This window comes from Balaenoptera acutorostrata, chromosome 11 (assembly GCF_949987535.1).
Source record: "Balaenoptera acutorostrata chromosome 11, mBalAcu1.1, whole genome shotgun sequence".
NCBI classification, from domain to species: domain Eukaryota; kingdom Metazoa; phylum Chordata; class Mammalia; order Artiodactyla; family Balaenopteridae; genus Balaenoptera; species Balaenoptera acutorostrata.
The window spans coordinates 107120537-107132709 of NC_080074.1; the positions used below are offsets into that span (position 1 = coordinate 107120537).

General features: G+C 53.0%; 1 protein-coding gene across 2 annotated transcripts; it reads left to right on the top strand.

Annotated features, from left to right (window-relative positions):
* The first annotated feature begins 2974 nt into the window (after positions 1-2974).
* Positions 2975-11971, top strand: PEX26 (peroxisomal biogenesis factor 26). 2 transcript variants are annotated; one of them, XM_007178630.3, is made up of 5 exons: positions 2975-3525; positions 4557-4697; positions 5134-5429; positions 6912-7058; positions 9463-11971. In XM_007178630.3, exons 1-5 carry the CDS (start codon positions 3311-3313, stop codon positions 9564-9566), a joined length of 903 nt encoding a protein of 300 aa, XP_007178692.2. In that variant the 5' UTR covers positions 2975-3310; the 3' UTR covers positions 9567-11971. The 2 variants fall into 2 exon arrangements, with proteins under 2 accessions (XP_007178692.2, XP_007178693.2); XM_007178631.3 differs by lacking the exon at positions 9463-11971 and adding an exon at positions 7164-9436.
* The last annotated feature ends 202 nt before the right edge of the window (positions 11972-12173 follow it).

Here is a 12173-nt window from a genome sequence, read left to right on the forward strand (position 1 = left end):
CTGACTAGTCCCCAGTGAGCATCCGTTACTTGCTTCACATCAGGCCTGGTCTGGCATCGTGAAGAGTTGCTCAGGTGAACCCTCTGGCTCCCGGGGTGGGTGAGAACATGTGGAAATTGGAGGGCAGGTCTGCGTGGGGGGCTCCCGGTCACCCTGAGGGCAGATGAGGAGGAGCTATTGCCAGCCCTTTGAAGAATGCCCTGCTGTGGGCTCTGGTGAGAAGTCTCCAGTAACTGTTCCAGCTTTGCTGCTGAAACCGTGAGTTCTGAACTCAGACAGTTTCTGAGCTTTAATTTCCCATCTAGCGATAGGAATAAGAATAATATACCTGTATTGCCTTGCTCACAGGTTTGCTGTCCGGCTCAAACAGCGTGAGAGCACCTTGTACAGCCAGAATTACGTTATCAGCTGAGAAAAAACACTTGAGCCAAACTGCCTTGTTGAAGTCCCAGCTCCCCTCTGCATTCCTGTGTGACTGCCCTGTTGCCTTGGCTTCTACGCCCACAACTTGGGGGCGACAGCAGGGCTGTTGTCGCAGGGCTGCTGGTGATTAAGATGAGGTGGATGTAAAGCACTCAGAACAGCGCCCGGCACGTGGTTGATGCCGGAGCACTAAACTGAGCCAGCGTTCCTACGCTGTAAAGTACTGCACGGGGTGGGGATGACGACACTGCTTACACACAGAAGCAAAGTGAGCACTCTGTGTGTACCTGGAGAGGAGGAGACGGGAAGCCGAGTTCTGCCCTCAACTCCAAGTCCAGGCTTTAAAACGAGCCATAAAAATGCCATCTAACTGACGAAGGTCTGGGGCCCGTGACCAGTCTGGAAAAGCATCATCTCCACCCTGCCAGTATTTATGTTTTTGGCTTGTTTCTAGCCAAAGTCCACACCAGGCATGATCCTACTGCCTGCAGGGCTTTACCACTGGTGTCCCTGTACAGAGGGGCTCTGGCTGGAAGTGCCAGAGATGGGTCGGGCCTTACAGGTCTGAGAGAACCCCCTTGTTTCCACTCATTTTATCCCAGGGGAGGCTAGGTGGTTTCAAAGCTTGAGTCCTGAGCCCCTGTTCACTCTCCCTCAGGTGGAATACGTTAGGACTGCCGCGTCTTAGCTTGAGAAGTTCTGGGTACGTTCAGACGGTGGCGGGGGGGGGGTGGGGGGGTGGCGGGGGAGCGTCACAGCGCTGGTGTTCAGGAATCAGTCGGCGGGCACAGCAGTGCCGAAGTTGTGTGGTGACAGACAGATCACTGTGTAGCCCTGCACAGTCCAAGACTGCGTGAAACACAGAAATAGAACTCAATCCTATTTTTATATGACTTTTTGCAACCTCCCACTTCCGTAAATATCCTGACCTCATTCTGGCAGCTACAGCACTACACCTGCTGACAGGTCGGCTTCTTTCAAGGCTGTGCTGCCATCTCCTGGAAAGGCCTGGGCATTGCAAGAACTTTCTCCTTAGGGATGAAGGAAGGGGCCTTTTTCGGGCAGCAAAAGCCTGGAGGTGGCACTTCCGGAGGCTGAGGTGTGGCTGTACCAGTCTCAGCTCGCCCAGGCCTGGTACATCCACGTTCTGATGCTACTACTGCTTCCCCGATTTTTCAGGGAAGATTTCTGAAACCAGCTCTGAGAAACAGATTTTTTGTCTGTTGCAGTCCAATAATTATGTCATTACTAATGATCTTCATTAGCTGCTGTCAGACTTGAGGCAGAACTGATAAAACATTCTGGTAACTTCAGCCTTGAACTGATCCACACTTTCCTCTGGACTGATTGCCTCTGGAGTTTGCTGTGTGGGAATGAATATCGCCTGGAGTTGAAGAGGGATTTAGGGTGGACCCTGAGTATATACTGGTCCCAAGGGCAGTGACCCCACCAACGGAGGCCAGTCCTGAGCACAAGGGCCACATTTTCTCTCTGTTATGCTCCAGCCTTGGATTTACTGTTAGAAAACAAAGTAAGCTGTCGTCCCTGTTGTCACTCCCAAGCTCTCTTCTGTATTTGGTTTATTTCTCCTTAGCATTTATCACCACCTGACATACAACTGTATGTATTTCACTTGCTCATTTTCAATTTTGTTTCCTTTCACTATATGGAAGCTCCACCGAGGCAGGTATTTTTGTCTCTGTTCAGTGGGATCCTCAGTGTTTAGAACGAGGCCTGGCACTTAGTAGGTTAGGTATCTGTGGAATAAGTGAGTCCTGGCTTTATCACCTTATACGGTTATGGCTCCACATTTCTCAACCGCAGAGTCTGATACATTTAATGCTTCTGCCTCAGCTTTCCGGGAGGACTTTCTGCAGAGAGCTGAGGGCCCAGGCTGCTGACCAGGGAAGGGGAGGCTGACGCGGGCAGGTCCTGACCCTGCGCCTAGCCTGGTCCGTCTCATCTATTCACAAGGGGAGCCGCTTCCAGAGACTTCAAAGGTAGAAACGGGGAGGAACCGAGCTGAGGGCTTAACACAAACTTGGGAGGCCCCAAAAAGCCTGAGTGAAGCACAGAATATAATCAATGTAACTTATGTGTCTGTGTACAACCACTTAATAATTACTATCGCAGCCGTAACGTATGGAATACTTACTCTGTCCCAGTGCTTTACTGCAAACTGCATTACACACTGTACGGCTGTTTTTCACGAGCTCTCTATTTGGCATGAGGCACGGAGTCCCAGTGTGGACTGACCGGGAGCTGGGCGGCGGCCCGGCGGGAGGCGGCACACAGACGCCCTTTCCCGCCCGCCGCCCGAGCTGCGTCCCCATCGCACGCGCCAGAGACCTACGCCTCCGCCCACAACCCGTTGGGCCTCACCTCCCACAGCCCGTGGCTTCCGTCGCCGGGCTTTCTCCGGCTGCCACGACTTCCGGGACGCGGCATGCCGGGGCTTGTAGTCCGCAGTTCCCAGCTGCGCCGGGAGGGCGGCCGCTTCAGGAGCCGGACTACAACTCCCAGAGTGCCCCGCGCCGCCGAGCCCCGAACGTCGGCGGGGTCTGCGCGCGCAGCGATGTCGGCGCCCGCGTTTCCGCGCCAGTGCTGGCGGCCCTGCAGCTAGAGAGGCCAGGGAGCGGCCCTGCCCGGGTCCGGGGTCCCAGTCCTTGTCGTGGGGCCGGGTGTCCAAGGACGCATTGCTCCGCAAATCCGAGGGCGCCAGGCTGTCCCGCGCCGGAACCGCAGGAGAGCCCAGCCGTGCCCCCCTTTCCTTCTCGGGGTGCGGCCTCGGGGAGGCTCGTGGGCCAGGCTGTGAGGACTCTCCCTCCTCCCCAGGCCGCACCGGGCACCCCGCAGCCCCCAGAGGGCGGCGGCCTGGCGCCCGCCTATGAGGAGTGACCCCGCGGCTTCCGCAGCCCCCATGAGGGGGCTCGGGGGGCCCCTGCGGAGCACCGAGCCCGTGCGCGCCGCCCTGGCGCCGTCGGCGGCCGCGCTTCTGCTGGAGGATGCGGCCGACCTCCTGGTGGTGCACCTGGATTTCCGCGCGGCGCTGCGCACCTGCGAACGCGCCTGGCAGGGCCTGGCCGAGGAGCCGGCGGGCGCGTACGTGGTGGGCTCGGTTCGCCTCCGGGGGCGGTGGGAGGGGCTCCAGACCCCAGCACTCCTGCCGTCCGGTCTCTCACGCCAGCCTTATGCTTTCTTTTCTCGCGGTGACTCTCCGGAGGTAGCGGCTCACCTTGTGCCGGTTCTCCGAGGAGAGAACGAGGCGCTGCCCAGTGAGGAGGAAGCGGTCGAGGAGTGTAACGGGCTTAGGGGGGACCCACAGCCAGTTCTTTCTCCCTGTTCCAGGGTAGAATGCCTGACGGGAAGATAGAATTGAGTTATTAAATCACTTCAGTAAGCGGGTGGCGAAGTCCTCTCCTAGGCGCACCCCTCCCCCGAGCTGTCACCTTCTCACCTTGGCTGATAAATGGGTGTGTTCTGGTCCTGTTGAAGGAGCGTATCGAAGAATCGAAATCTTGGTCCTGCCTTGCTCTTTCTGATGCCGCTAGCCTCTCCGGTAGCTGAGGGCATCATTTCTCTGTGGGTTGTAGAGTTGGATTAGGCCGCAGTAGGGAGGGGGTAGTTCGAGTCCTCAGAGAAGGATGAATGAACTGGGGAGCCCTGGCTGTGTGTTGAGGGGTCGGTGAAGGCTTGTTGCAGTAAATGCTGAAGGCTGTGATTCTGGGTGCTGCACTCAGGCGGAGACCTTGCTCCTGTTCGTTTCTTCACTAAGCAAACTCTTAGCTCCAGCTCTCTTTCCACCCACACATTTGTGCTGCCCTTTGACTTTTTCCCCTCGGGAGTAAATGAACCCTTCCTGAATTTACTTGGATACAGGGATGTGTGTTGGGCAGCAGCCGATTTGCCTCTAGGTTTACAGGAACTTTTAGCTCCTGGGAAAAGGGCAGTTTTCTCTTGTGTTGGGGCCCGTGAGAGTGACGGTAATTGTGAGGCCCCCTGGAATGTCAGTGGCGAGGATAGAGGTGATGGCTGCTGAGCTGGGAGCTGGCGAAGAACAGTCTCAGGGTGGAGGTGGGAATGGCAATGCAGGGGAACCACTTCTGGACTTGAATCGGCTTTTCTGCGGACAGCTGCTTGGAGGTGAAATGCTCTCTGTGTGTTGTGGGGATCCAGGCGCTGGCAGAGATGGATCGGTGGCAAGAAGTGCTGTCCTGGGTTCTTCGGTGTTACCAAGTTCCTGAGAAGCTGCCCCCCAAAGTCCTGGAGCTGTGGTAGGTCCTTACTGCTTCCCCACTGGGTCAGTGCAGGAGCACGAGGCTTTTCCTGTCCTCTGCCGATTCCGCCCTGATATCTCCTCTTTTCCCTTCCATACCATTTCCCTTCAGATCTGATTCTTTCCCTGTCCCGCCACCCCCGACTTCAAAACAGCGATAAAAGATGTGGAAGGAGGAATTTAGGAAGGGAGTAGGGAAAAGAGGAAGGAATAGGAGACGTGAAGTGGGGTGACGGAAGTGGGGTGTGTCAGAGCTGAGAGAGCTTCTTGCTTCTCCTAAGAACTCCTGGTTCTTACTGTGTCAGCATCCCGTAGGGAAGGGCTGGAGGGCCGGGGGCCGGGCTGGGTAGGAGGAGTGTGGTGGTTATGAGAAATTAACAAACTGTGAAGAACTGACTGCTCTTTTTTCGGGGTTGGATTATTTGGGGCTGCAGTATTCTTTTATACAGCAAGATGCGAGAGCCTGGAGCCGTGCTGGATACAGTCAGTGCTTGGCTCCAAGACGCTGGCAACCAGGGCCTTCCGGAGTACAGAGCCTTAGCAGAGCTTCACCTGCGGCGGGTGCTGCTTCCTCTGGGCTGCTTGTCGGAGGCTGAAGAGCTGGTGGCGGGCTCTGCAGCCTTCAGTGAGGAGCAGCGGCTGGACGCACTTCAGGCCATTAGCACGGCAAGGCAACAGCAGAAACACGGACAGTCCGGCTCCGAGGAGACCCAGAAGCTAAACCAGGAAGGTGAGACGTTATCCTTCTTTTTGGCCTCTCTACAGTGGAGTAATGGGCTTTCCCCTGAACCTTGGAGAAGTTCTTTGTATGAGTAACTTCCAGATCACAGAATAAGAAACCTGTTGAGGTGCTTAGAAAGCCCAGCCCAGATCCTCTGAAGTTGGCAGCGGAAGGCGGGTGGCGCAGTTCTCAGACAGAACCTTGGCTTTTATTTCCTGACAGTCACCTTCTCCTTGGGGTCCTGTCGTTAGATCTGCCTCCATGGTGCTGGCCTGGGTGGGATGTTACTCCTTTAAATGCTGGCCCAAATGCAGACCCCGCTGAGGTGTAGTTGGGGATAGCCAAAGAAGAATGAACAGCTGACACGGTAACTTGTTAGCGCGACTTATGGGATTCAGTTTGGGCCCCTGCCCTGCCTCCTGTCTGCCTTCCCTTAGCAGACCTCTCGCTCAGGGTCTTCTTCAGGGATTGACGTCTGCCCCGTTTCAGGGCCAGCCCGCTTCTGCCCAGTAGAGTGCAGCTTTACAAACGGTGGAAACCACTTCAAGACCTAACACTGTGCACCTGGGTAGCAGCTGCGAGGGCGCCTGCACGGGCAGGGATGCGGGGGGTGGACTTAAAGGCCCTCTACTCCAGACTCTTCCCTGGTCCCTGAAGCCTCTTCATCACCTTTTCCTCGAGCGATCGTCTAGTCTGTACATGAATACTTTCAAGGACAGAAAAGTCCCTGTCTCCTGACGCAGCTGGGGACAGTTCTGTAAGGAAGTTCTTCCTGAGGCTGAGTTTAACGTTTCCTTCTGGTAGTTTTTAACCCACTGATTCTTGCTTTTTCTGGTGGTAACACATAGACTAGGCCTAATCCGTTTTACATGAAAGGCCCGTTAGGAGACTGTAGTCCTGTTTCCAAAGTGTTTTTCTTTGTGTGCTTTCTTTGTGAGCATGGACCTGCTGAGTTAAGATCACTTCTTTGCAAACAGCTTGTTGACTTCAGGGACCACACGTGACTCCCCAGACCCCCTGCCTGTTCACTGCCTGGGGAGGAGGAGTTCAGGGTGTTCTGTCAGGGCTGGGAGGTAGTGTTCATGTTTGTACTCACGGCCCGAGACTGGAATTCTTCACTGTACCTATTAGGTGCCCTTTATTTTCTGCATTCGTTGATCATCAGGAACTATTGCTCTGTGTAACTCTGTGCTCTTAGGCCAAAGTGCTATAAAGTAGTGAGGCTATTAAAGAAGCATCAGATGTGCAAGGTTTCCCCAGCTGAGTAGACGTTTCTGTCAAAGTCCTCTTGTAAGGAGATGGTATTCTGGTGATTTAGTCTGTCCTTAAAGCATCTTTGGAGCTTTTGGAACTTCCTTTAGAACCACTTTATGAACTGCATGAGAAAACCAGTCTTGTTACCCTTTTGCTCGACTTTTATAATCAAGCTCAAAGCTCAGAGTCAGGGAAGCTGGTTCTTACCCTGAAGTTATGCTCGGTCTCCCCGGCCAGGCTCCTCCTCCCACAAGTTCCTGTCACTACTGACGTTGCTTCGCCAGCTTTGGGACTCTGCAGTGAGCCACTTCTTTGCCCTGCCCTTCAGAAAGAGCCTCCTGGCTGCCTTGCTTCTCTGCCTCTTGGTGGTGAGGTTTGATCCTGGTGAGTGAAGACGCCTCCCGCCCTCCTGGGGACGGGGCGGTTGACAGGGGCTGGGCCTTGGGAGCCCTCCTGTGGGTGGAGGTTTTCCCTGGTCTCTTCTGCAAGGAGGAGTTGGTGGACCTGAGCAGGAGCCAGCCCAGCCTACCTAGAAGGAGAGGCCAGTCCTGGAGAAAGTCCACTCTGCCCTGTTGACCCTGAACATCCAGGGGTGAACTCTGAGGAGAGCCTCAGAGTTAACAAAGAAAAACTTCATCGTAATGTGTAAAAAATTTATGTTAATTGAAACCATATTAAATTGTAGAAATACAATTACAATAGAAAAAAAATATATAATATTTTAGAGAATATGGAAAATAGAGAAAAGTATAAAGGAGAAAACAGAAATCGCCCGTAAGTCTGCCACTGTAACGGTTATACTTAGTCTTTCTCTGGATGTAGATGCAATTTTGTGTGTCGTTAAGTATTCTTTTTTTTCCCTTCTAGTTTTATTGAGTTATAATTGACATAGAGCACTGTATAAGTTTAAGGTGTATAGCATAATGATTTGACTCACATACATCATGAAATGATTGCCACAGTATGTCTAGTGAACCTTTATCATTTCATATAGATAAAAAATTTAAAAATAGAACAAAAATGTTTTCCTTGTGATGAGAACTCTTAGGACTCACTCTCTTACCTTCTGTATCTAACACACAGCAGTGTTAATTATATTTATCATGTTGTACATTAACATTCCTAATACTTATTTATCTCATAACTGGAAGTACCTTCTTCCAATTGCCCATCCCCCTACAAGTATTCTTTAAAACATGGCTTCAGGGACTTCCCTGGTGGTCCAGTGGTTAGGACTCCGCGCTTTCACTGCCGAGGGCCTGGTTTGGATTCCTGGTCAGGGAACTAAGATACCGAAGCGTGGCCAAAAAAAAAAGAAATGTGTTTAAAGCTTTACCTGGCTAAATAATACTCCGGATTATAGGAACTTCCATAATTGATTTTACAATGCCCTGTCGTTGAACATTTTGATGATTTCTTACTCCGTTTTCTGCTGTGCTCTTTGCTGAGGGTTAATTCCTCAGACCTATAAGCACTGGGCCAACGGTTAGGTGCTCCCTCGTGGACTTTTCTGTGTGTTGCTCTGTGTGAGTTATGACCTAATCTCTACTCATGAATTCAGATTTAGGACTATGTAACTTTCCAGACTGAAAGGAAAACTGGAAACCCTTGTTTCAGTCCCTTCATTTTCTTTTTCTTTGGTCTTTGGTTGAGAAACCTAAGAACCAGAGAGAAAAGTGACGACTCCAGAGTCACACAAACGTGTGTCTGTTGCTCTTGATTTAGCCTTAGATCTTGCCCGTGTCCCCCACTTGCCTTTTGCTTGTTCAGGAGCCGTTTCTGCACAGCTCAGGTTGTCCCTTGGACCCCTTGGCTGAACACTGAGCAGGAGTTCCCTCTGAACAGCTCTGTTAGCCCTCAGGGAAGCTGAGGAGAGTTTGTGTTTATTCCTGTCCACCATCTGACCTTTTACTTTGTTCCAGAGACTTAGTAAAACTTAGAAACTTTTTTGTGGTTCTTATGAGTTCTTCAGCCTCATAAACCCTGGTCTTCTGAGTGGGTACAGCAAGGGGCCATCTGAGCTTCTTCCATCAGGGAGCCCTGGCTGTGGTCCCACCCTCAGGACAGTCTTGACTCAGTGCAGAGGTGGCGAGAACCCAGGGCTGGGCTACAGTTAGAACTCGGCAGAGAGGATGTAAAGAGGGTGGACTATAATAGCTTTCTTAAAAGTAACATTTTTTTTTTTTTGGCCGCGCCTTGCGGCATGCGGGATCTTAGCTCCCCGACCAGGGATTGAACCTGCGCCCCCTGCGTTGGAAGCGCGGAGTCTTAACCACCGGGCTGCTAGGGAAGTTCCAGTAACATATTTCTTTTTAAGAAAGAAAAAAAAAATCAATTAAAAATCAGTAATTCAAATAAGGAAAAACAAACAAACCAAAACAAACAGCCAACTCAGCTCTCTTTCAAAAGAGGTGGATTTTACTTTTATGTTCAGTATAATTAACTTATGATAAAAATAGGTAATACTGTCACTTGGCTCCAAATTTAAAAGATACGAAGAGGAATGTAGTGAAAAGTCTCTTCCCAAATTCCTCTCCCCAGAGGGAGCCACCGTTACCAGTTTTTTGTATATTTAAAAGTTAGATTAAAACATAATAAATTTGGATCTTTTTCTGAGCAAGCTGAAGGTCACTGTAATCCAAGTGAAGAAAATACATCCCAGAGTCTATATCCTGGAGGAAGGGGAATTCTTTACTGTTGGGAGGGGAGGAGGGGCACCAGCATGGGTCGCTCCCCAGGTGGGAGAGTTTGGGCGGGTAGGGGCCCACTGACTCACCTCTCCCTGCAGCTTCTCCTGCTTCCCTGCCCTTCCTCTACAAGCTGGCTCAGATCTTCCATCGGATCCGCAAGGCCGTGACCTCTCCTCTCTGCCGGCTTCCTGTCCATGACTGAGTGGTCTTCCTGCCCACCTTGACCCCCTGGTCCCCAAGGCTGCCAGACAAGCAGAGCCAGTCGTCCACGGCAGCCTGTTTCCTGCAGCTGGATGGGCCCTGCCAGTGTGGCCAGCCTAATTCTAGGAGGAGCTGACCTGGCCCAGGCACTGTATCTTGCTGCCTGAATGCCCTCCCCTTTGCGCCCCACTTTGGCCAGCTTGGCAGGTGGTGTGGAAACAAGATGCACAGCCCTGCAGAGGCCCCTTGCACAGGAGGCGTTTGGGAAAGGAGAATGCTTTGTCCTTGAAACATTTCGTCTTCCTGCAAAGGCAGGGGTTTGATTTTTCAGGCCAGGGTGTTCATGAAGCTGGAAGTTCAGAACAGGGTCCTGGTGGAGGGACCTTGGCCTTTCACTTGCTTGGAACACTTACCTCTGAAGGTCGCCCCCAGTGCAGGCCCTCCCCGGGCAGGGTGAGGGCTCCACAGTCTGGTCTGGTTTATCCCTACCCCTCCCCGAGGTGTGCAGTGGGCCCACTCTCTGCTCAGACCAGGCATGGCTTCCTGAGCCCCTGGTGCACTTCTCACTGGGTAAGGGGATCTGGCCTGGTGCCTCCTGGGCTTCAGCTCAGTTTTCCAGGTTGTCAGTGGCCAGGTGGGGCTCTGTTACACCGGTGTCTCCGCCCTCTCTCCCTCCTGTCAACTCCTCCCCCTGCCGTGCGGTAGTTGCGCTTTGCCCCGATGGCTGTCTCACCAGGTTCTGCCTGCATCCTTGCCTCCTTGGTACACGCCTTTGCTGGTTCCCCCCTTCCTATGCCCTGTTATTCTAGTTATAGTCTACTGTCTGTATAACACGCAAGTGTTTCTGCTTCTGTGACCTTGAAAAGCAGGCCAGCCTCAAAGGCTGATGAGCTGAAAATGGAGCAGGGTAGTCAGGTGAGCTGGAAGCATGTATGGAGGGGGTTGGGCGGAGGGAGGCTGTGAAGGCAGCGAATGATTTTATTCCTGTGCAGGGAGGAGACACGGGGGCCCTAGCGGTTGAACAGCTGAAATGTTTCAGTGCTTCCCGTCAGTGGCCATGTTTCCGTGTGAGGACATGCTGTCGGGCGGTGGAAGGCCTGGGAGGTTAGTCCTAGGGTTGGTCCGCCGAAGCCAAGAGCTAAGAGCCCTGCGGAGAGGAAGGGAGGCCAGTGAGCTTTGCTCTCTCTCCTTCAGGATGATTTTTAAAATCTGGTCCTGTTCACACCCTGGATAAAACTCTTTAATGGCTTCCCCTGGCGCAAGGGTAAAGCCCAGGTTCTTGCGGAATGTAGGGCCCTTGGGCACTGGTTTTGGCGGACACCCCTACTTCATGTGGGGCCTCTGATCCAGCCCAGCCCCCCATAGTCTTAGTTTTCTGAGCACTGCACCCCTCACACCTCTGTGCCTTTTGCACCTGCTGATACCTCTGGAGGCCCTGCTCCCCTCTTGCCTGGTGAGCCCTTTCAAACTTCCAGACTTACCCAAGGGTTGCCTCTGTGCATCCTTTCCTGGTGTCCCCTGCTCCAGGCCCCTGTTTCGTGTGCTTTCTGTGGTGGTGACCCCGCGGCCTTGTGACTGTGGGATTCTGTGGCCTCTCTGAAGCTGGGGAGTGTGGCTCTTCGCAGTGCTGAGTCGAGGGTAGATCCCTGCCCTCCCACTCGCTGGGTGTGTGACTGTTGGAAAGTGATTTAACCGCATCTGTAAGTTGGTTCTCCCCTCACAGGGACTTGGGTGAGTAAATGAGCCTCTAGTGCGGTGTTAGCACATCTCCTGCTCCGGATGAGAGCTCCCATGAGAGGTAGCTGTGTTCCCATTGCCTGGCCGAAGGCCGGGGGTTAGAAGGTGTTCAGAGGCATTTAAAAGAATAAGCGGATGTAACTGACATGACAGGAGGCCTCTGCCACAGGTGCGTGTGTGGGTTTGTGTGGTGGAAGCCCCGACTTTCCAGCCTCTTCTCTCGCCCCGGAAGCCCCCATGTGGCCCTGCTCTGGGCCTTGAGGATCTCTGCTTCCTGTCTGTCTTGAGCTCCGCAGCCTTGTTTGGCATCCAGCCCTCCTGGGCAGACAGGCACTCGGACCTGCTGCTCGGGTGGCTCAGGCCTCTTCTGAGGATGCAGCTGCTGCTCGGGCTGGTCCTCAGCTCTGGGCTTGACGAGGTCCGAAGCGAGGGGAGAGCCGCCTTGTCACACCAGCGCCTGTGCTGACCGGTGAGGTCGCCATTAGCTGCAGATGGCCTTTGAGCCCGTGAAGTGTGGCTGGTCCATGTGGAGATGTTCTGAAAATGTACGATACCGCTGATTTCAAACACATAGAACTACAAAGGTGGAAACTCGATAATTTTTATATTGATTGCATGTTAAAATGGCAATCTTTTGGGTATATTGGGCTAAATAAAATCTATTACTGAAATGAATTTCACCTGTTTCTTTTCACTTTTGGGGGGGGGCTCCCAGAATGTTTAATCTTGCACGGAGATTAAATGTTTCTGTGGGCCGGCACTCGCCAGCGCCCAGCACACGTCCGGCCCAGAGAAGCGGCCCATAAAGTGGGGTCTGCAGACGTGAAATCGGGAAAGACCACCTCTTATAGCCCCTTCTTTGTGAGTTAAG

Bases quoted from the DNA above. Each gene is read 5' to 3' on its own strand.
- PEX26 (XM_007178630.3), top strand. From the start codon at position 3,311: ATGAGGAGTGACCCCGCGGCTTCCGCAGCCCCCATGAGGGGGCTCGGG. The intron at 4,698-5,133 runs GTAGGTCCTTAC...TTGGGGCTGCAG, and splicing joins CCCAAAGTCCTGGAGCTGTG to TATTCTTTTATACAGCAAGA. The intron at 7,059-9,462 runs GTGAGTGAAGAC...CTCTCCCTGCAG, and splicing joins GGTGGTGAGGTTTGATCCTG to CTTCTCCTGCTTCCCTGCCC.